The sequence below is a fragment of the Epinephelus lanceolatus genome, chromosome 6, assembly GCF_041903045.1.
Source record: "Epinephelus lanceolatus isolate andai-2023 chromosome 6, ASM4190304v1, whole genome shotgun sequence".
NCBI lineage: Eukaryota > Metazoa > Chordata > Actinopteri > Perciformes > Serranidae > Epinephelus > Epinephelus lanceolatus.
In genome coordinates, this window is record NC_135739.1 from 12,719,201 (window position 1) to 12,740,669 (window position 21,469).

A 21,469-nucleotide genomic window follows, 5' to 3' on the forward strand; every position below is an offset into this window, starting at 1 on the left:
GAATTTCCCACCAGTGGGATTAATAAAGAACTATGTTATCTTATCTTTTACCTTATTCTGACTGACATACAGGGAAGTTAAAACATTTATATTTATCAATGAAACATACATAAGGAATATATATCATGTAAAACAAAACAGAGAAATTATTCAAAGCACCAGTGTATCAAAAAAACAGCTAACTACTTAATTTGCACAGTCTTTTTTCACAAATAACTTTGAATGTAAATTATTATAAGTGGTACAGTCTTTTATTAAACTGCATAACAACTATCAGTCATCATACATTACTAAATGTTTTACTAAAAGAAGAGAAACAAACAAAAGGGATGAATTGGGGGTTTATACGCTCTGGTTGGGGGATCTCTATGACCGCCCCTGGCAACCCGGGAGTCTGGCCATAGCGCTGAAAAACTTGTTGTTGTCGGGGAAAATGGCGTCAAACGTAGAGGCCCCGGAGCGCTGGTACCTCGCCCTTCTCGGCTTTGCGGAACATTTCCGAACCTCCAGTCCGCCTAAAATTCGGCTCTGTGTGCACTGTCTCCAGGCGGTGTTTCAGTTTAAGCCTCCGCAGAGGATCGAGGCTCGGACACATCTTCAGCTGGGCTCGGTCCTCTACCACCACACCAAGAACAGCGAGCTGGCCCGCAGCCACCTGGAGAAAGCGGTGAGGGACGTTCGATTCAGGAAAGAGCGGGGATGCAGCGGAGAAGGGGACGGGAGTAGGCCGCAGGCAGCGAAAACTAGGAACAGCGGAAATATTTGAAGAGCTATTCATTCAGGAACGTCATATTAGTGAAAAAGTTTAAAATAAGAGATTTATTAGCTTTTTATTAACATAAAATATCCGTCCCAAGTCGGCCACTGTGGTTCTTTCTCTGTTGTTAGCTAAATAAGCCGCTGTACGGGATTAATATTGGTTCATAAAGATTGCAAACGCCGACAGTCTGACGCCGCTAACATTTTGTACCTCTTGTTTTGCAGTGGTTTATATCTCAACAAGTCCCTCAGTTTGAAGATGTCAAATTTGAAGCTGCCAGCATTTTGTCAGAGCTCTTTTGCCAACAGGTAAGATTGTTTTCAGCCACATTTGAAGTAACGTTAATTATAATTGTGAGGTGTTAATAACAGCTTGGCTTACAATCATCACTTCTCACCACTTGGTGAATTTGACAAGGAAGCTGTTCATGCATTTGTGTTACGTGCAGAATAGGCTGTGCGTTGATTGATTATTGACTATTGATCCTTTTAAATCAATTTTCAGAATTTGGTGGACTCTGCAAAACCTCTCCTGCGCAAAGCCATCCAGATTTCACAACAAACACCATACTGGCACTGCAGATTGTTGTTCCAGTTGGCGGTATGTATTACTGCAGGAGTATGAATAGAGGTGACATTGTTGCACACACACAGTCATTTTCATGTGCAGGTCCTACTGTGTTAGAGTGGGAATGTGAATGCATTTACAACACCCTCATGAGTGCAGTTTGCTCACACACATTTAATTTTGCAATAACCAAACTGTGTTTCCAAATAGCAAAGAGTCTCCAGCAATAACACAAATGATTTTTTCCCTTCAAACTTTATTAAAACAATTTTTGTGGCATTGACTTGTCAGTTACAACAGCACAATAAAAAAACAAGTGATTGCAAAATAATAACGGCTAATGAAACAAAATTTGTTTGGGTAAATACACATTTTTACAGTTGAAGGATTAGTGTATCTATTGATCATTATTCAAGTCCAGTGTCGTCTTTTTGAATCATGTATAGAGTCCATTTTCCCCGTTTTCCTTCTAGTTGTGCTTCTTGTAGTTTCACTATGTGTCACATTAAATATATTACTTCCACAGTTGTTTGCCATTGGTCCTTCGTCGGTGGTGTTTCTTTACCCCGGTTCCTAGTGACAGCTTTCTTGCTTACTACCAGCATTATTTTGATCAAATATCTATCGTTAGCAATAACATTATCTTCAGAAAATGTACATAGATAAAGCACTAAACTACTGCTAGGAACCTCTTATCCTAGTATGTGCTTAACCTCTTTACATACAAAAATATGTGAGTGGTTTGCATCTAAAGAACGGCACTCTCGCCAACATTTCCGGCAACTATTGAGATGCTCACTTTTCAGTTTTGGTGTAATAAAGAAACTAATCAGATTCTTCCATGAGAAATCCCTACAGGTTTGCGAAGTAGTGATTGATTGGTGTAACTTCCACGTACTATGCCAATCTTCATCTGAAATTTCCACATTGAGTTCTTTCGTTGAGTTCATGCTGAAATTATTCTTATGTGACAAGAATCTGCTTTGACTTCACTTATGCAATAGTCCCTTAATTGAAGGTATCTATAGAATCCATGCGCTCCCAATTCAAATTTCCTCTTCCAGCACACACCAAGCTGTTATTCCTTTTGCTCCCTGTTGCTTAAATCCTTGATCATATTTTGCAGGTTGGAAGTTTCTATCATAAGCTAACACAAATGATTTAATTGTCTCCTTCAGCAACTTCATACACTGGAGAAAGACTTGGTGTCGGCATGTGACCTGCTGGGGGTTGGTGCTGAGTACGCCCGAGTGGTCGGGTCAGAATATACCAGGTAAACACCACTTAATCCTCTGTTGACTGCATATTTAAGGTTTTTAGTGAGTATCATTTGATACCTGCAATTTTAAGATTACTGTTCATTTGGGGCATTCATAACAACATAGTTATACAGCAAGAACAAATACAAGTAATTTACAAGTCTCAGTGTGGCTACTACGTCGTCACAGAGCCACTCAGTCTCAGTTTGCATGTTTATATGGATGATCATGTGTGTATAAATGACTCATACTGTGAATAATTCAAAAATGGTGTATTGGACTATTTCAAAATGTTCAGATACATACTAAGACTCAATTCATCCAGTATATTTCTACTCTCATTCATCCAGTCATGTGCTCAGTATTTCACAAACACATGCATTCATGCTAAGACCTCACTATTTGAAACACTGAAGCAAAAACACTCTCACACATGGATGAGTAGTGCGCCTTGGCAAACGTGTGCCTTTGAACTGTGCTCAATGGAATGCACGAGCAGAGTTCAAACTCACACACTTGCCCAGGCGCACTACTCATATGCGGAAGTGTAATAAGATCATTTTTAGGTAAAGTTTTCCTTTAGGAGCTATTCCCAACCAAGTAATGGGAAGTAAATGAGGAAACTCTTGACAGGAATTCTGTTTAGTTGCTGACTTTTCATGCCCAATATCCTTCTACAGATGCACCACAGAATACAGACGACATCATTTATATATCCTAAATCTAAGTTCTGTTAAGCTACTTTGCAAATGTTATTTTTGACTTCTTGTATCACTTAATATGCAGCGAGACAAAACATCACAAAGTTTCCATGATATAGAAAAGTAATGATCATGTTGCTCCTGTTAAAGTCCTGAAACAGTGTAGCACTTGGATTGTAACGTGGTATTGGCCCTGACACTAGTGCATCTTTGCCACCAATACAACAAGGCACAGCATGTTTTTAAATATTAATTAATTCAGAGAACTTGATGGTGAAAATGCTGACTTGGTGTTTTTGCTTTTTAGGGCACTGTTTCTTCTCAGTAAAGGAATGGTGAGTCATCTGCTCTACTTTACTTTGTTCAGCTTTGTTTGTGCTGTTAAACTATGGCAGTATATTTGCCAGCACCACACAGATGCTTTTCTTGTATCTTTATATTTTGGTGTATCATATCAACAAGCAGTATAAGTTGTTGTTTTTAATATATGAGTTAAAATCAGCAAAAAAGTTTGAGTTTTCTTTTTTGTCTTGTAGTTGCTGCTAATGGAGAGGAAGCTCGGGGAGGTGCATCCTCTGCTCACACTGTGCGGAACTATTGTAGAAAACTGGCAGGGAAACCCGATCCAGAAGGAGTCCCTGAGGGTCTTCTTCCTGGTCCTACAGGTCACACACTACCTGGATGCTGGACAGGTAGGACACCCAATCTGGGAGGGTTAGATACAGTGGGACAGGGTTGTTTTAAGGGGTTTAGATTACTCACAGGAGAATTGTTAATCAGCATGCATGCATGCATACAGTGATTTCACAAAGGGATTAGGGATGATAAGGTATTTTGATATCTGGTTTTGTCAAGCTGAGCTGGAGGATATGTTGTCATGTCCACAGGTGAAGAGTGTGAAGCCGTGTCTGAAGCAGCTGCAGCAGTGCATCCAGACCATTTCTACACTCCATGATGATGAGATTCTGCCCAGCAACCCGGCTGACCTCTTCCACTGGCTGCCCAAGGAGCACATGTGTGTCCTCGTCTATTTGGTAATGCCACGTCGTCTTCTTCACTCATTCAAATTATAATCTTCAAGGGATGTCATTGCTTAGATTTCTGTGGTCATCCTGCAGTTCAAGTTAACAATTTACACAACGACCACCACTGTTTTTCTCCTTCTAAATGTGTTCATTGCGCTACTCTGCAATAAGGTGAACACAGACTGTGTTGTGGCTGGTTTTTGGTTTAATTTGGTGTTTTCCATAAGTGGTTTAGAGTCATGTCACCATAAAACAAGAACAGAGTTTTCAGAAAACACTTCCTGAGCTTGTAACCTTGTGTGGGAAGCAGTCGGAATTTTTAAATTAAAGTTTTATCAAATGTGTTCAATGCTTACTTTGTTGCCCTTCTGTCATGTTTTTATCTACTTAAAGGATGCACACTGTTCTGGTGTTAAGACTGTAACAGCCGGGGAATGTTAGATGTCTTTTGAGGCTGTTGGCCTTCAAAATAATAGTCACAAAACTTTGCTTTCCACACCTGAGAAGTGTTTTTATTTATTTAGTTGCACGTAAGATGCATCCAATAACTCTGTAATTAAAAGAAAACCAGTAATTTGTGTTACAGAGATTTGTTTCACATGCATATTATTAGGAATTGGTTCCCAGTGCTTAATGTGTACTCCTTCTTGTCATTCTGCAGGTGACAGTCATGCACTCCATGCAAGCAGGCTATCTGGAGAAAGCTCAGAAGTACACAGACAAAGCTCTTATGCAACTAGAGAAACTAAAAAGTGAGTTACCCACAGTGTGAGCCTGTTCTTCTCTTTAAAATGATTTAATAATGCATAACTTTGCAATGTGGAACTAAGCCCATTAAACTTAATCTCTGTCTCCATGTTCCAGTGTTGGACTGCAGCCCCATCCTCTCTACCTTTCAAGTCATTTTACTGGAGCACATCATCATGTGTAGACTCGTCACGGGCCACAAGGCCACCGCGTTACAAGAGGTATGTTGTTTCTGTGTCCTTGTTTCTGTTGTGTTTAATATGTGACAGTGTGGAAAAGCTTTAGTCCAGCAGCTTTGTTTTGTAGTAAGGATAGACCGATACATCGGCCGGCCGATATATCGGGCCGATATTTGAGTTTTTTACTTGTATCGGCATCGGCCGATACGCGCGTGGGTTCGCGGATTTATTTTTCCCTGGCATGATTTACAGACAAGCATCCACGGGCAGCTCTGTGTTGCTGGAAGACCCTGCAGCGCACATGCAGCGAATCCTACTGTGTACAGTAGTTGTTGTTTTTTTTATGCTTCAGCTTAAATATTTGATTATTTTATAAAGACATTACTGGAAGATTTAAGAGCACTGAACTCTTTATTTGAATGTATAATAATAATATTCTATCTGTTCTACCTCAACTTTCCATCTTGTTTTAGTATTTTTTACTGTTCAATAAATGTTTCTTATTTTAAACTTGAGACCTGTAATATTTGTTATCATTGTGTCATTTTTTTGATGTAAATTGAGGGAGCAAAAGCAGTATCGGCCCCAAATATCGGCTCAAGAAAATCGGCAGTCCATAATCGGTCATCGGCTAAGGGTGATGGTAAAAAAATCAGTATCGGCATCAGCCCTAAAAAATCCATATCGGCCTATCCCTATTTTGTAGCATGTCACCAAGACTAATTTGCATGCATGAATGAGCTCATGTAAGTGAACATGGACTGTGTGTTCTGTCCCTCCAGATCTCACAGGTGTGTCAGCTGTGCCAACAGTCCCCCAGGTTATTCACCAACCATGCTGCTCAGCTTCACACGCTATTAGTGAGTATTTTCAACTTAAACCCTGTTAAACTTTGTGGGTGCCTCGTTATATGTTATTGCAAGACAAGACTAGAAAACAGAAAGTCTCAGAAGTCACAAGTACAAGTAAAATAAGTTACACTCAACTTTAGCAAGTGTTTTTCCCTGTAATATTAACTGAAATCAAATGGGGACATTCTCAGTGGTCAACTTCTCGATTGAATTTTTTTTTGTCTGTGTGTAAACAGGCGGCTTTTTAACCCCTCCAGTTGGTATTAGTGTCACCACTGCTGCAAATACAACTGGATGGCTTTCCGTTTTCTCTAGAGCCCAGTCTACCAACAATACAGGACACACCGCATTTTGTTTCCCAGTTATTTTGGTTGCTCCATTGTCCACCATTTCAGCTGCTGGGAATAGTAACAGCAAAGAACTGGGAACTGATAACTGGGATTAGCTACTGATGGCCACTGGGAAAACGAAAGTACTCTCACCTTCCTGTTTTGGTTGACGCACATTCTTTGTGCCGTAAATTGAGCCGTCATTTTCCCGGGAGATCATACCCGGTGGCAGACAGAACTCCACAGTGAAAGCGAGTCCTATAGAGAACCAGGTTAAAGAGCTATGGTGTTATTCTATAGCCAATACATTATGCAATCAACATTTACTTCATAGTGATAACTTGAAATAATCTTGTCTATTTCCACTTTGTTTTAAAATCATTTTGGGGGTGTTTGTGTGTCATCCAACATTTATATATAAGGGTTTCTTGTAACAAAACACTCCTTATCGTTTAATTTCTTAGCAGTTGCAAGGAAATGGTTTCTATTACATTTTTATTGACATAACAAACAATAAATATTGTATGTTTTATGTGTTTAAATGAGTTTGGAAGTTAAGAAAATAAGTCACATTTTAAAAATATGTAGAAACATCCATAAAACCAAACTGAAATAGACATTTTAAAATGGTAAAATTATGAAAACTTAATAGAAAACCCAGAAATCTGCCATGAGAAATAAACAGAAAGCTTTTATTCTAAAGAAAACATTTTTTGTACACTAACTATTTCCCTGTGTTGGTTACAAATTCACATCTGTAATGGTCGATCTCTTCCTCTTCCTCTCAGGGTCTGTACTGTATCTCAGTGAACTGTATGGATAATGCAGAGGCACAGTTTACCACAGCCTTGCGGGTGAGTACACAGTGAATTTGCTGCATCTTCCCCAGATACTGTCCCCAGTATCTTTTTATTATTCTCTCTTTTCTTCTACTCTCTGCTGCAGCGGCTCTCTCCTCTTATCTCACAGATGTCCTTGTTGTTGTGTTTCAGCTCACCACACACCAGGAGCTGTGGACATACATCGTAACCAACTTGGCCAGTGTCTACATAAGGGAAGGAAATAGACACCAGGAGGTCAGTGGAATAATAACGGGTCACGTCTTTCAATTACAACAATATAATGCAATGAACTGCTTCTAAGGGAAGTGGATAGTAAAGGCAAGGCAAGTTTATTTACATAGCACATTTCAGCAACAAAGCAATTCCGAAATGCTCTACATTAAACATCAAAAGCATCAAGACATGATGCAAAAGAAACACATTATAAAAGGACATTGTAACACAATTTATTAAAGACCTAGAATAGAAAATAAAAAGTTAAAATGGCGGCAAACAGATAAGTCTTCAACCTTGATTTAAAAGAAGCGAGAGTTGGTGCCGTTTGTTGCAGATATGTGGTGCATTTAAAAACTGAACACTGCGTCTCCATGTTTAGTCTTGACTGTGAGGACACAAAGCAGAAAGTCAGACATGTATTTGGGCCCCAAACCTTTTAGTGCTGAGATAATGGACTTCAAAATATGACTGTCGGTTTACAGACAGACATGGCATCATGGGAAGAAAAAATGAACTTCAGGCACTCGTGCCTAGAGCAGGAACAGATGCATTTGATTTAAGTTAAAAATTCAATTCAAAAACATGGCTGCTTACATTAAAACACTGGCTGATTTCAACCCTAAGGTCTTCATCAGGGTGCAAGCTTAAAAAAATGCTTGACTCCTGTCCTCCCTTTTGCACCCTCACAGATATTCAGGTTGTTGGTGTATATGTTGGCCACAGAGTGACAAGAAAAAGCTGCAAGAAAAGCCAAATATACTTTGTTTGTTATTTAGAAAGTGTTTCTATTATATAGTTTGTCCACCAGAGTGCGCTGATGAGTTATTATTGCTACTGTAAAATGTCCGACTCAGCACAGAGCTTTGATAACCAGATCTAAGTGATCCTTGCCGTCCTCTAAGGACACATTCAGTACATTATAATTATCTTGGATACAATCACACTCTTATTTTAAAATTAAGAAAACATGAGCAGAGATGGCCCTTTTTTATTATAACTAAAAGGTGCTTTTTTTAAAAAAAAAAAAAAACAACACATCTTCTGTTTTACTTCTTCTTCAGCTTTACAGCCTCCTAGAGAGAATAAACCCCGACCATAACTTCCCAGTAAGGTAAGATTTGCAAGATGTTTTGCAGTTTGTGTTTATATAACACAGCAAATTACATCAAAGCAACACATTTTGTTAAACTAGTTGAGATTATTAACTATACAACCATTGTCTTTGTTTGGTTTCAGCTCCCATTGCCTCCGTGCTGCAGCCTTCTACATCAGGGGACTCCTGTCCTTCTTTCAAGGACGCTACAACGAGGCCAAGTATGTCAGATCATAAATAGTTAAATGCAAACCCACCAACACATCCACCCTGTACAGATTAATGTATGTATATATTGTTGTGTTGCAGACGCTTCCTGAGGGAAACCCTGAAGATGTCTAACGCTGAGGATCTGAACAGACTGACTGCCTGCTCCCTGGTTCTGCTGGGCCACATCTTCTATGTGCTGGGCAACCACAGAGTAAGACTCAACACATGACAGATTTGCTTAATGTTTCTATGTTCTACTTGGGCTCTTAATTGAATCAAGATAAGAAATAAATGCTCTAATTTTCAGTCCTGTTCTTAATCACCTCTTTATGTGCCATGAGCAGCCAGGGCTGTTCATACCTTAATGGTTAATGAGGCGTCTGTTGGTGCACACAGATTTGCACATACTGTGAATTAACTTGTTGTTTAAGTGGTTGCCGGATGAGCCTCAGACTTTACTTATTGTTGTGGTGTGACCAAATAAAGGAAAAAGAACAGAGGAAACAATGAGTGTTGTCAGCCTGGGGTCGCTGACTCATGTAGAAATTAAGAGGTGTGAAGACGTCACAGTTTCTGTGCTGAAGCATGTTGTGCATCAGCAAAGCATCGGTACCACAGGTTGTGGGGCGGAGCACATTCCCCCTGAGACTCCCTTGTTAATGTTCTGTTACAGGTAGATGCACCGCAGGTAATTGGACTCTTCCGTTCTTGTGCTCATGTAAGATGACAAAGCAAAATGAAGTTCTTTGAAGCCACTACATATATAGTACATCCAACATGTACTGACAGAGAAACACTGAGATTATATTGAAGTGATTTACAACCGTAGAATAACCATTGTATACTAAAGACAGATATTAGTCTATTTCTAACTGTCTGAGTAGCCAAAACAACTAGAAACTCCACTTCCATTTTCTACAGTTGCTCATTTAAAGCCACAGTTGAATTATTTCCTTACATAGATGAAGTGATTTCAGGGTTCAAAATGACTAATGTGTGATTAGTTATTTTCTGTGTATAAATTAATAATGGGGGAGGTCAAACTAATGTTTTTATGCCCATGAATGATCCAAAAATGACCTCTGCTCTGTAGGATGCAACAACATGCACATATTTCACAAGGCTTTTTAATCCTAACAGTATTTATAAATGAGCATCATCATCTCACGATTTCCACTAGTGATGTCACGATACTGCAATGTCCAACTTTGATAAAATAACTTGAAAAGTATGAATATTAGATACAGTTTTTGATCCCGCAGGGACAAATTGTCAGTGAGGGCATTCAATTTAACTTTTTTATTAAAAGATAAATATAGCAAGGCAAGAGCATGACAGCAACTGTTTCTGTTTTTGCTGGTAACAGAGTGACTGTAGTAAACAGTAACATACAAACAGTACACCCTCAAACGCGTCTTGATTGTCGCACATTCCAAATTCAAGAATGTGCAAGTAAAAAACAACTAAACATTTCTTTATTCTAGTAGATCTTTACCTATTGTGCGCATATCATTTTTATATTTCACATTTGCTTTGCAAATGTATGTTTACTGTGACAGAAAATAAATTGAATTGAATTAAATTGAGAAGAGGGAGCAAGTGAGAGGAAGCGGGGCTACAATGGGCACAGCGGTGTGTGTGTCAACTTGCTGTTTGAGAGAAAAGAGAGCAAGAAAGTAGTATTGATAGTGTTTATACTGCTGAAATGAGTATTCAAATACTCAGATGAGAACACTAGAGCCTATCCCAGCTGACAGGGTGAGAGGCACGGTACACCCTGGACAGGTCACCAGACTATCACAGGGCTGACACATAGAGACAGACAACCATTCACACTCACATTCACACCTACGGACAATTTAGAGTCACTAATTAACCTGCATGTCTTTGGACTGTGGGATGAAGCTGGAGTACCTGGAGAAAACCCACGCTGACATGAGGAGAACATGCAAACTCCACACCGAAGGGCTCCCCCATCCCAACCCTCTTGTGACAATGCTAACTACAGCACCACTGTGCCGCCCACATTACAATATATCACACTACATTTTATTGCAATACTCATCAGATCGCAATAATAGTGTATCGTGACTTAAGTATTGTGATAGCATTGTGTCATTGAGTCATGGAGCTCGAGTTTCCACCTGTTTTGTTCTAATAAGTTTCCCTTCTCTCTGTAGGAAAGCAACAACATGGTTGTACCTGCCATGCAGCTGGCCAGCAAGATCCCTGACATGTCTGTTCAGCTCTGGTCTTCAGCACTGTTGAAAGGTACGCAATGACCTTTTCCCTTATCTAGGACATCATTTATGCTTTTAGATCGGCTACTTGTTAAACAGGCTTTACAGGCCGCCCACTGTAAGAGTACATGAATGTTTGACTGAAGACATATTGACCTTGTGTTTGCAGACTTGAACAAGGCCCTGGGGAACACCATGGATGCCCATGAAGCGGCCCAGATGCATCAGAACTTCTCCCAGCAGCTGCTGCAGGACCACATCGCTGCCTGCAGCCTTCCTGAGCATAACCTCATCAGTGTACGTCAAACAGATTAACGCGGTCTTAAATTTAACAGTCCATTATGGAGTCCATGTGGAATTTACATACTTATATTTGTTAACTCTGGCGTATCTAGTGTCTATGTCTGAGATTACAGTATTTTTCTGTCTGTTTTTCAGTGGACTGATGGCCCTCCCCCGGTCCAGATCCAAGCCCAGAACGGTCCGACCACCAGCCTCGCCAGCCTGCTATGAGAACCCTTCTGTCTCACACATGACGGCAGCTGGTACGTCATCACAAGCAACAGACTGATGCCTAACAACCTGCTATCAGACCACTGTAGCTGAGATTCGAGAGGATTTTAACAGGTTGCAAAGTTCAGGCCTTCACTGTATTAGCTTCTCAAGATTGCTTCCTGATTGTCTGTTATCACTTCTTTGATTGTTGTAAAGCAATTACAACTACTGTTGTACATGTATTTCACGCTTGCTGATGGACGCAGGGCAGGGCAGGGTCGGAATCTTGATTCAAGTAGTGAAGGACACATAGCGACGTATTGAAGGGCTTCTTCGCCTCAGATATCGAGAACCCTTCTCTACGTTTGCCAGGTTTCTTTTCCATTTGTTGGAAAAAGGAGGGAGTAGGTAGCGGGGCAGTAAAGAAATGTAGAAGAAATTAATTTATTCATGTCGATATTTTTGTATCTGTTGGTAAATATTTTACATCTTGCCTTTTTTGTATGGATCATATGTTTTTTTTTTCATGCATGGAAGTTACTGATGTGGACTCCCTGTACAATAGTTTCTGACTGGGGTTGTTGACAATAAATTCTTGTTTGTTTTTTTTTTGTTTTTTTTTTTGCACAGAATCCATATTTGAAAGAATAGAGACATCTTGTAATATATTTTCACACAATAATCACAGGTTTTGTGATACTAATTGGCAGTGTACATTGTATCGGGACTACACAATTCACTGTGTAGTTCCTCCGTGGACCAGAAAATGCCTCTGTAGGTCTGTTAATGAGCAATGTTTAAATACATCTGAGTTTTGTGTCATTTAGTGGCTGCGAGGGTTTGCCACACACCCTTTAAAGCAACTCATTTAACTGATGTATTTTTTTTGAAGTTCCATAATATATAAATTCCCTGTTGTTGTATTAATTTTTACAAATCAGGTTTAGACTTTTGGAGCTTACAGTAATCTTCAGATATTCAAAAAAAAAGAAGCAAATTTATTTTATTTTGTTATATTTTAATTTGTCTTGATAGTTCTACTAAATGTTTTCTTTACAGTATGTTTGTATAGATTTGCCACTCGTTGAACCTTTATTGTACAGTGACATTTTATAAAGTCAATTTAGTAAAGTGTGATATGTATTTTTAGCTATCCTATGTAGAAATCTCAATGCTCGGTATTTAAGGCACTCTGTAAGGACACAGTTTAAGCTTGAGTACTAGCCATATTCTATCCAATGCCTATGTTTTTAATGCTTACGTTGTTTTCAATAATTTTCCAATAAAAATATGATTGAAAATTTGTAATGTACTGAGTTACATGTGAGTTTGTCGACATTGTGCCGTTGGGTTGAGAGTTGTTTTCCGAACCGTTGAGTGCGTGGGCGCTGCTGATTGCTTCATAATCATGTTCAGTGGAGCCAAACTGGGGCACTCATACCTCTGACGACCTGCTGAAGTGGGAGACTTCAGCAGGCAAAACAATAGGAAGGAAACCGAGTGAATACCGGTAGCTGTATGACGCACAGCAGTTATATGTCAACTACTGTTCGTTAAGTAGCCTGTAGGTGGTGCTAGAGTTTTCAAATGTGTTAACAGGCTTGTAATTGCACTCTTGAAGTCTTGTCTTCTCAACAGAATTTACACAAATATGTTTGACTTTATGAACTTTTACTACAGATAAAATATTTAAAAGACAGAATGTACCAGCAAAACATAAAAGCCCAGTTATATTTCTATCTATCTATCTATCTATCTATCTATCTATGTATATATACACCGATGAACCAAATCATTTAAACCACTGGCTGGTGAAGTGAATAACATTGATCATTTTGTTACAATACAATGTTCTTTTGAGGTACCTTGGGTCCTGGCATACACACACCACCCACCCAAACACCATTACCGACCAATACACCCCCTCATGGCAACGGCACTCCTTGTTGGAAGTGCGCCCCCCAGGCAGGACAATGCACCAGGCCACACCACAAAAACAGCTCAGGAATGGCACGGGGGACGTGACTAAGACCTCAAAGTGTCAACCTGGCCTCCAAATTCCCCAGACCCCAATTTGATTGAACATCCATTGGGCATGCCGGTATCTTACCTCACAACCCACAGGACTCAAAGGATCCATCAACAACACCTTGGTGCCAGACAACACAGGAAACCCCCAGAGGCCCTGTCTCCATGCCTCGACAGGGCAGAGGCCCCACTGTAGATCAGACTTGGCTTTGACCCGTCGAAGCCAGGACAAAGGACCTCTGGGGTTCCGGCTTGTCCCACAGATGCTTGATCAGATCAGGATCTGGGGAATTCGAAAGATAGATCAAAAGCTCTTTGTCACGTTCCTCAGACCATTCCTGAGCAGTTTTTGCAGTTGGGCATGGTGCACTGCCTTGCTGGGGGGGCTACTGTCATCGGGAGTACTGATGCAAACAGTGGGGGTATTTTGTCTATGACAATCTTTAGGTGGGTGGAGCACGTAAAGGGGCATCCACATGAGTGCTAGGACCAAAGGTTTCCCAGCAGAACATTAAGACTGTAGTGTAGTTACATTTTTTGAGACCAGCTATTATTATTATTGTACTAAGCATACAGCATTGGTACCTATTATGAGTAACTATTACTTAAAGTATCAAACAAAGGTCTGTAAGGGTATTATGATAGAAAACAGATGGCTGACGAAATTGGTGGACAAGTATACCGTACGTACCATCATCTCTTTCATACAGTCATCTGAAGGACTAGGTGAGGTCCTCTGGGCCGTACATTTGACACCCCTGTCTTAAATTGTCTTTATTGTGCTTTCGGTGCTTGATTTATGCAGATCTCTGTATCAAAGAACTACTCAACAAACATAATAATATAAAGACATTGAAATGCAGTTAGGAAGTGATTTGGGTTTTATTGGTAACTTGTCCCATGTACTGCTGTTTGATTCTGTCTAACAAGCTGCTGGCTCTGTGTCTACACAATCCCAGGATCAGTACCCATCTTCATCAATACATCTAAATGTTTTGTCTCGTCATATAGAACCAAGACCATGAGTAAGGTTGCTCCATCCTCCCTGCACAAACATCCATTTGCACCACTCAGAAGTGGATTTAACAAGCTGTTTGAGGCCTGTGTGGAACAGTAAAATAAGTCTGCACTCAGCCTTTTATGTATCCTGTGGGGTTAACGCTGCACAGATACAAAGCAGGACCTGGACTTTGTGCTTACTGTGAACTAGCACTGAGCTCTCCCAGTGGACAATGACTTCTGTGCTCACCTCCATTCCAGCACCTGTTCAATGAATTGGTGTATAGAGGTGAGAAAAGAGAAGAAGGATGCTGCTCTCGTGCGTCCTTTGGCTCATGTAGCAGGCCCCCATAGAGCAGCTTGAATAGGAATAAACCAGAGAACACTTCCTTCATAGTGTAGCAAAGGGCTCCCTGATCTTCTGCACCATTATTTCCCTGGCCTGAACCTCTACGAGACTTTCTGTCCACAGGGAGGGGGAAACTGAGATTCAGAGGTGATTATTATCAAGGCGGTTTGAACAGCTCTGTAATTAGCCAGGAAACATAGGGGGGATCCAAGTTAGTGAGGATAACCACAGGAAGTTCCACAGCAGCACCAGATCGCAAGCTGTGGCCGTAGAAGTGGCCTGGCATGGTTACCTAGTTATGTAGTCCAGCCATGACACATGATGCTCATGTGTCTCTGGGTATACTTCAGGAGCAGGCTGAGCTGGTACGCCCTGAGGACAACAATGTACCTTAGAAATGAACAGAGGCTCTCAGGAAGGTGGCAGGGGCCAGTTTGGCACTCCTGTCTCTGTTGATCTTGGAGCTGCTACTGTCCTCTGTGGTCGGCAGAAGAGCCTGAGGGAGTGGCAGTGAGCCAGTTCCACGGAAATGTCTACTTTGCAACCAATAGTTCTGTTCTGCCTCAACTGCCATCTCATGTGACGCAGGAGTATTTAACTGTTAAATATCCAACACGGACAAATGCACCAAATCAAACCATGTTATCTTGTTTTATGGACTCAAGTAAGTACTTTTGAATAATATAGGTTACATATTTTACAGGTAAGATTCATTCATTAAGGGTTATTTATATTTTTATGATATAAATTTGACCTTTTTTTTTTAATATTTCCTTTTATATTACATTAATGATGCTAAGTGGAGTGGACTGATGCCAACCAAATTACTTGGGTGTTAATATACAATGAAAATACAGTATCTATGAGTCTATTGAATAAAACCCCTGTTGTGTTGTCACTGAAACCCCCCGCACACGTATAGATTCAGCATGGTAGTATTATAGGTTTAAGACAGTGGCGTAAGAGCCCCAGTGCATGCTACTATGACGGGCCCGACAGTATACACTATCGTGCACATATTGTCTCATCGCACGATCAGAGACTTGACATTGGAGAACATTTTCATACATATTAGACAGTAATCATCATTGCATGTCTGTATATAACAAAAAATACCAAAGAAAATGAGAAATTATTGATTTAATTTAACAATTTTAATAGTTTAATATAGTTAATTTAGAATGAGGATTTGCTTTTGACCATTTCACAAAAAAAGGAAAAAATAAACATATTTATTTTTTTAATATTGGAGGGCCCACTTTCTCTATGGGGCCCCCCACGTCACAGGCCCCAGTGCAATCACATTTCCTGCACTGTCTGTATTTACACCCCTGGTTTAAGATTTGGAATAATTTCAACTTTGTTAAGACAGTCCTCACTAGTTATATGTTGTGACAAAAATAAAGATGATAATGATGCTTGTTTTACATTTATTTGGATCTAGAAGTACAGTGCAAAATTGCCCATGCACATATGCACGCACACACAAAGACAGACATATGTGCAGAAGCCTCAAGACAAAGTACACACATACTAAAACAGGGCACTTATATGACATATACTACCATGGTAAAAGCAAAATGTAAGTTTAGTCATGAAAACAGATGTATAACACATACATCCATGTACAGATGTATGTAACACAACAAATGAGGATCATATGGACTTAAAGCACCAAATGCAGGAACTCACACACTTGTGATGACCTACGTGATCAGAAATAGAAAGTAAAAGATCAAAAATGAAAGGGGCAAATTCATGAATGACGTTTGCATTATTTCTCCTGAGCTGCAGTGTCAAAGACTATAAGAAGTGTAAGTGGAAGAAGTGAACAAAGTGTACTTAATTGTTTTAAATGTATTATTTCATGTACTTGGAGTGGGTCTAACACATTAACAGAGAAACTGGGAAGTTTCTGTATCAAGCAAACACAACGTTGTCACACAAGCATGTAAAAAAATCCAGTTAAATTCAGTAATAATAAGTTATGATACGAGTAAATCGTGTTTTTAAATTTGTGTATTGTTTGATTCAAGCTGTAGTTTGTCTCCCTGTCTGCTTCCTTGTCCGATGACTCCAAACGTAGCATTTTCTTCCTATCTCATCAAGTGGAAACTTAACATTTCCGAGGTGTGTATGAACGCAGCATGACGCCGCCTGTGGTGGCTCATTACATTATCTGGCAACCGGAGTGGCAGCGGACAGAAGAGAGGGGATCCCCGGGATTTTTACACCGAAGCCAGCGAAATACTGACATCAAACATCTGAAAATCGCGGGGGGAACTCGGTCAGGCTCCTCCTAGACTTCGTAAGTCCACGCATTTCATTATCACATCAACTAATCCAATATTTTAATTTCTCAATTAAATTATGACGATGAAAGGAAGTTTCTCTATCGGCGTTAGCACTGCTAAGTTAAGCTAGCTAGCATAGCTTGATCTTAGCTAACGTGCAAGGTAACAGTTTGTGTGTAGCTCCGCCACACACATACACCTACCGAGCACGGGCTGCCAAGAACAAACCGCCTCAAAAAGTCGAGGAATATTTAAACAAACTTCCCCGGCAAACTTCTTTTGGGATGCACCAATAGTAAGATAACATGTGAGTTAATATTTGTATTTAGTCATAAAGAAGGTAAAGCACTCTGGGACTAAACAGTCATTATCTGCGTGTAATTAACGCTTGATTATTTGTGAATAAATTTAGCGACTGTCTGTCTGGGCAAGCAAGTGTCCAGGGAGTTAGCGTTAGCAGGCTAACTTAGCTCGCTAGCTAGCCTTTTAACACTAGCAGCTCACTGAGATGGGGTCGGTTTCATTGTCTGTCGTGTATCGCTATTTGGACGCGTACAGCCATCGAAGCTAAATATAACAATGCCTAGAATCACCTTTTAAAGGAGTATATGCTCCACTGTTTAGTGACTTTACTATAATCTCTACAACCGCTCGCAACCACAATAGGCTGTTAGCTCGCGTTAGTTAGCCACTGGTTGTGTAGCCGGACAGATGGACAGGTTGTTGTTGGCAAGCCAAGTTAACGTTAGCATCAGATAGCTTGTTGTTGTTGATGGGTTAGTTGAAAAATAGGTAGCTATAATTTTGGGAAAGTTGGTCCGCTGAAGTTTATGAACACCATAGCCAGTATTGTCGCCGGTTATCGCTAAACCGACTGTGTTTAGCCGTGGATGGGCATGATTATGGCTTCATGAGCCATTGATCTCAGAACTTTGTCAGATTAGCTCAACCGTGAAAAGCCTTTTTATGGAGGCGTAATGGTGGACGGTGGTGCCTCCGTCAGGGTGTGTGTCAGTCTGTCTGTCCACGACGGGGTAGTAGCTATCACCCACGCCAGACGACAGACAACTGAACGCCTACTCTGTGTTTGTACCAGAATATCAATGTTTCTGTGGCTGAGATCATATTCACCACTTTATGTGTGTAATAAGGTGTCTTGCGTTCAAGTCTAAGGGCATGCTCTATAATTAACCGTTCATTTCCTGTTGGAGTCAAACATCTGGAAGCAATCATATGATATTACACATTTGATATTAACATTGAGATATATATTTATAATGAGCTATATTTGAATTATTAAGTCTTGTAACGACTGCTGGGGCTCAGTGATTTTATTTTAGGCAGTCACAGCATCCACATCAAGCTAGCCATGAGCCACATAGATCATGCTGTTTGAGTGGTCACTTCAAGTTAGTCCTGTGTTCACCTGTCTTTGAGGTGTGTTTAAGATGAACAGCAGTGTGTATATCCCTGCCTCTGTCGAGCAAGTGCCCTCCTTTTAGAGCAAGCAGACAGTTGGCACCCTTGGCTAGTGATGGGGGACACATGTCGCTTTGCATTTTATGATAGGCCTTGGATTAGCCCAAGGAGGGGTGCCTCTTATGAAAAACCCTCCTGAGAGTGATGTGACCAGACAGGCATGACTCGAGATCCACTCTTATTCTGCTGCATCAGGACGGAAACGTTTTGATAATACATCTGTATTTTCCACCTCCCACTAGATTTTGTTTTGTTTTTTTTTTGGTTGTGTCAACAGGCTCAAAGGTCCCATTTCTCACTGTTGCGATTGTTGCATTTATTATGGTTATATTATATATTATGGTGTTTGCAGGTCCTGGAATTTAATCTTGCTGTAAATGTTCTTCAGTTTTGCTGAGTTACAACTTGTCCTGATGTTGAGCAGTGGTTATAACTGTGAAGAATGTTAAAAGTTTTTACATCCAATTCATAGTTTTGTTACTTTCAGTATATCTAAACTAAAAAAAATCCTACTTACTCCCACCATTTGGTTTATTTGTCATATTTTAAACACAATTCATGAATGTAATAGGTATTAAAATAGAGGTCACATCTGTTACACACAACTATGACCCAGCAGTGGGTTATCATCTTCCCAGAGAAACGTAACACCCCCCACATTTTTCTTTGTTTCTGACCTATTCTAATGATTAACCACACTATTTAGACCTAATACTGGAGATAACTCTCTGCAGGGTAGTGTGGCATAGCTCTTACTGTTTCCATCTATCTAGGTCTTGCTGTGGTGTTATCATAATAGTATCTGTGGCTCACTGTTGGACACAGTTTTAACACAGCAGTTACAGTCTGGTTGAGTGTGAGCCCAGTCATTGTGAAAATGTTAGCAGGAAGTGCAGTGGAAACCATGAAGTGTCTCCAGAATTGACCGCTAGTCTGTGTCAGTGTCGATGAGGGATGAGAGACCCTTGTTGCACTGGCGTTTTCAAGTTTGAGATGAAGCCGTCATGAGAAAAATACTGACTCTAGGATTCTTAGGTTTATTCAGACAGTGGTAATTACTTGTGAATCAAATCAGACGCAAATGTGATAGATGCTGCTGCAAGTGAAAATTGACCCCTTGTTCTGCAGGGGGTGGTTCACTGTTCACTGCTTTATACACTAAGCCACGTCCTTTACGCCATTTTGAATTTACTGGCTTTTCCCAAAGGTTTGAAAGTGATTGGATGCTTTCATCGATTTTGGTCAGATCACATAGTCAAGTCTTCCCGGAAGAACATGACATGCAAAGCTCAAGCACATCATTTACACAAATAGGAGAAAGGAAATAAGCACATAGAAAACAGAGAGAGACAAGGGGAGAGGCCGAATCCCCTGGAGGATGAAGATCCAGATCCAAAACATCTGGAGTGAGGCGACAACAGCCAGGGGAGCGCGAGGTCCCAGGACAGCCAGTGGTCCAGCACTGAGAGGCCTGAGTGAAAAGAGAGGACAAGGGGCAGGAAATAGTAGAGAGAAAGATATAGGCATACAGCTTGGACACTCTTACTTGTAGGACAACAAGCAAACAGGGTTCAAGAGATGCAGTGACTTTTAGAAAGTTAGCAGTAATCTCGTCGCCAAGACATGAAATATAGATGCTAGGCTTAATAGATTAATTGAGACTGAGACAGACCTGACGGACTTTAAGAATTAAGAAACTAACTGAAACTAACTGAAAGTTAAGGCTATAATATGAGTTTTAGTTTGGACTTAAAGGCCTCAACAGAGTCAGACTCTCTGATGTCAACAGGGAGATAATTCGAGTGTAAGGGGACATGATAAGAGAAGGCCCTCTAGCCTGGTGACGACTTCTTATCTGGGATTAGACAGGAGCCCTTTATTCTGAGAGTAGAGAACACAGTATGCAATGGAACATTTAGGTGATCAGACAGGTATGAAGAGGCGTGCCCATTTACAATTTTCTTAAGTCACCAGAAGTACCTTAAAGCCTGATCTAACATTGTAGGTTTCAGATTAGCCGAACTTAATCGTATTTTTAAGATGTCAGTGTTTCCTTGTCCGTTGAGAACTGTTTGTTGTGTCAGCTGCCCTGTTTGTTGCATAAATGCCAAAAATCAGGAGTAGTCTTATTGGCCACGGGGTCCCACCCAAAGGCCTTGGGCAATTCATGGAACTGGAGGAGAGCAATCCTTCAATGTTTGACTGACTGAACTGTTTCTTGTTTATCCTGTTGGACCTCATATTGACTCAAGCATGTGTGTTTACAGTGGGACCAACGTGTCTTAGACAGTTAAAAGTATTGTGTATGGATTGATGAGTTGGGCATTGTGTTTGATGACGCTAACTTCCTCATAAAAACCCCACAATTTGAATTAGGACTCAGGAATATAATGCAATACATTTTATCTATCGCGATACAAGACTGGGTATCGTCTTGGATATTGTTAGTTTTATCTTTTCCTGCTTTTAAAGGGTACATTACAGTAAAGTGATGTCATTTTCTGAACTTAACAGACTGTTCTAGCTCTTCTATTATTTGCCTTTACCTACCTCATCATTATATCCACCTACCTGATGATTATTTGTGGAAAAAAACCCCACTGTAAATATTTAGTGAAAGCACCACCAGTTAAGCCTACAGTATCATTGCAATGGCAATGGCAATATCAAGGCATTGGCAAAAATATTTGGATATTTGATTTTCTCCATATTGCCCAGCACTACTTTGAGTTTAGACGAGTTCATAGCTTCGACTATACGTCCCATACTTGATACTTTTAACCTCTGTGGTAATTTACAACGATTT

The 21,469-nt window shown here is 40.3% G+C and overlaps 2 protein-coding genes across 11 annotated transcripts in view; both read left to right on the forward strand.

Moving 5' to 3' along the window:
* Window positions 1–407: 407 nt before the first annotated feature.
* LOC117253858 (MAU2 chromatid cohesion factor homolog) lies at window positions 408–12,822 on the forward strand. Its single transcript, XM_033621643.2, has 18 exons — window positions 408–667; window positions 985–1,068; window positions 1,265–1,360; window positions 2,506–2,600; window positions 3,595–3,622; window positions 3,824–3,979; window positions 4,175–4,321; window positions 4,974–5,064; window positions 5,177–5,280; window positions 6,021–6,098; window positions 7,207–7,272; window positions 7,411–7,494; window positions 8,538–8,587; window positions 8,713–8,790; window positions 8,879–8,990; window positions 10,960–11,050; window positions 11,189–11,316; window positions 11,458–12,822. The coding sequence occupies exons 1-18, from the start codon at window positions 434–436 to the stop codon at window positions 11,530–11,532; spliced, it is 1,797 nt and encodes a 598-aa protein (XP_033477534.1). The 5' UTR covers window positions 408–433; the 3' UTR covers window positions 11,533–12,822.
* Window positions 12,823–17,059: 4,237 nt separating this feature from the next.
* Window positions 17,060–21,469, forward strand: part of gatad2ab (GATA zinc finger domain containing 2Ab) — a 28,394-nt gene continuing 23,984 nt past the window's right edge. For 4 of the 10 annotated variants that reach the window (XM_033621867.2, XM_033621869.2, XM_033621871.2 and 1 more), the window contains exon 1: window positions 17,060–17,198. Coding sequence is in view for 6 of the 10 variants with exons in the window: in XM_078168640.1 (XP_078024766.1) it covers window positions 17,490–17,491 (2 nt within the window). In the remaining 4 variants the exon portion in view is untranslated. Of the gene's footprint in view, window positions 17,199–17,396; window positions 17,492–21,469 lie in introns of those variants that run through there. The other 6 variants (XM_078168640.1, XM_078168641.1, XM_078168642.1 and 3 more) reach the window with 4 other exon arrangements.

What these genes read in the sequence shown, in the direction of transcription:
- LOC117253858 (XM_033621643.2), top strand. Translation starts at nt 434, where the DNA reads ATGGCGTCAAACGTAGAGGCCCCGGAGCGCTGGTACCTCGCCCTTCTC. An exon ending in GCAGCCACCTGGAGAAAGCG is followed by an intron (nt 668 to 984) that starts GTGAGGGACGTT and finishes CTTGTTTTGCAG; the next exon opens with TGGTTTATATCTCAACAAGT. An exon ending in CTGAGCATAACCTCATCAGT is followed by an intron (nt 11,317 to 11,457) that starts GTACGTCAAACA and finishes TCTGTTTTTCAG; the next exon opens with TGGACTGATGGCCCTCCCCC.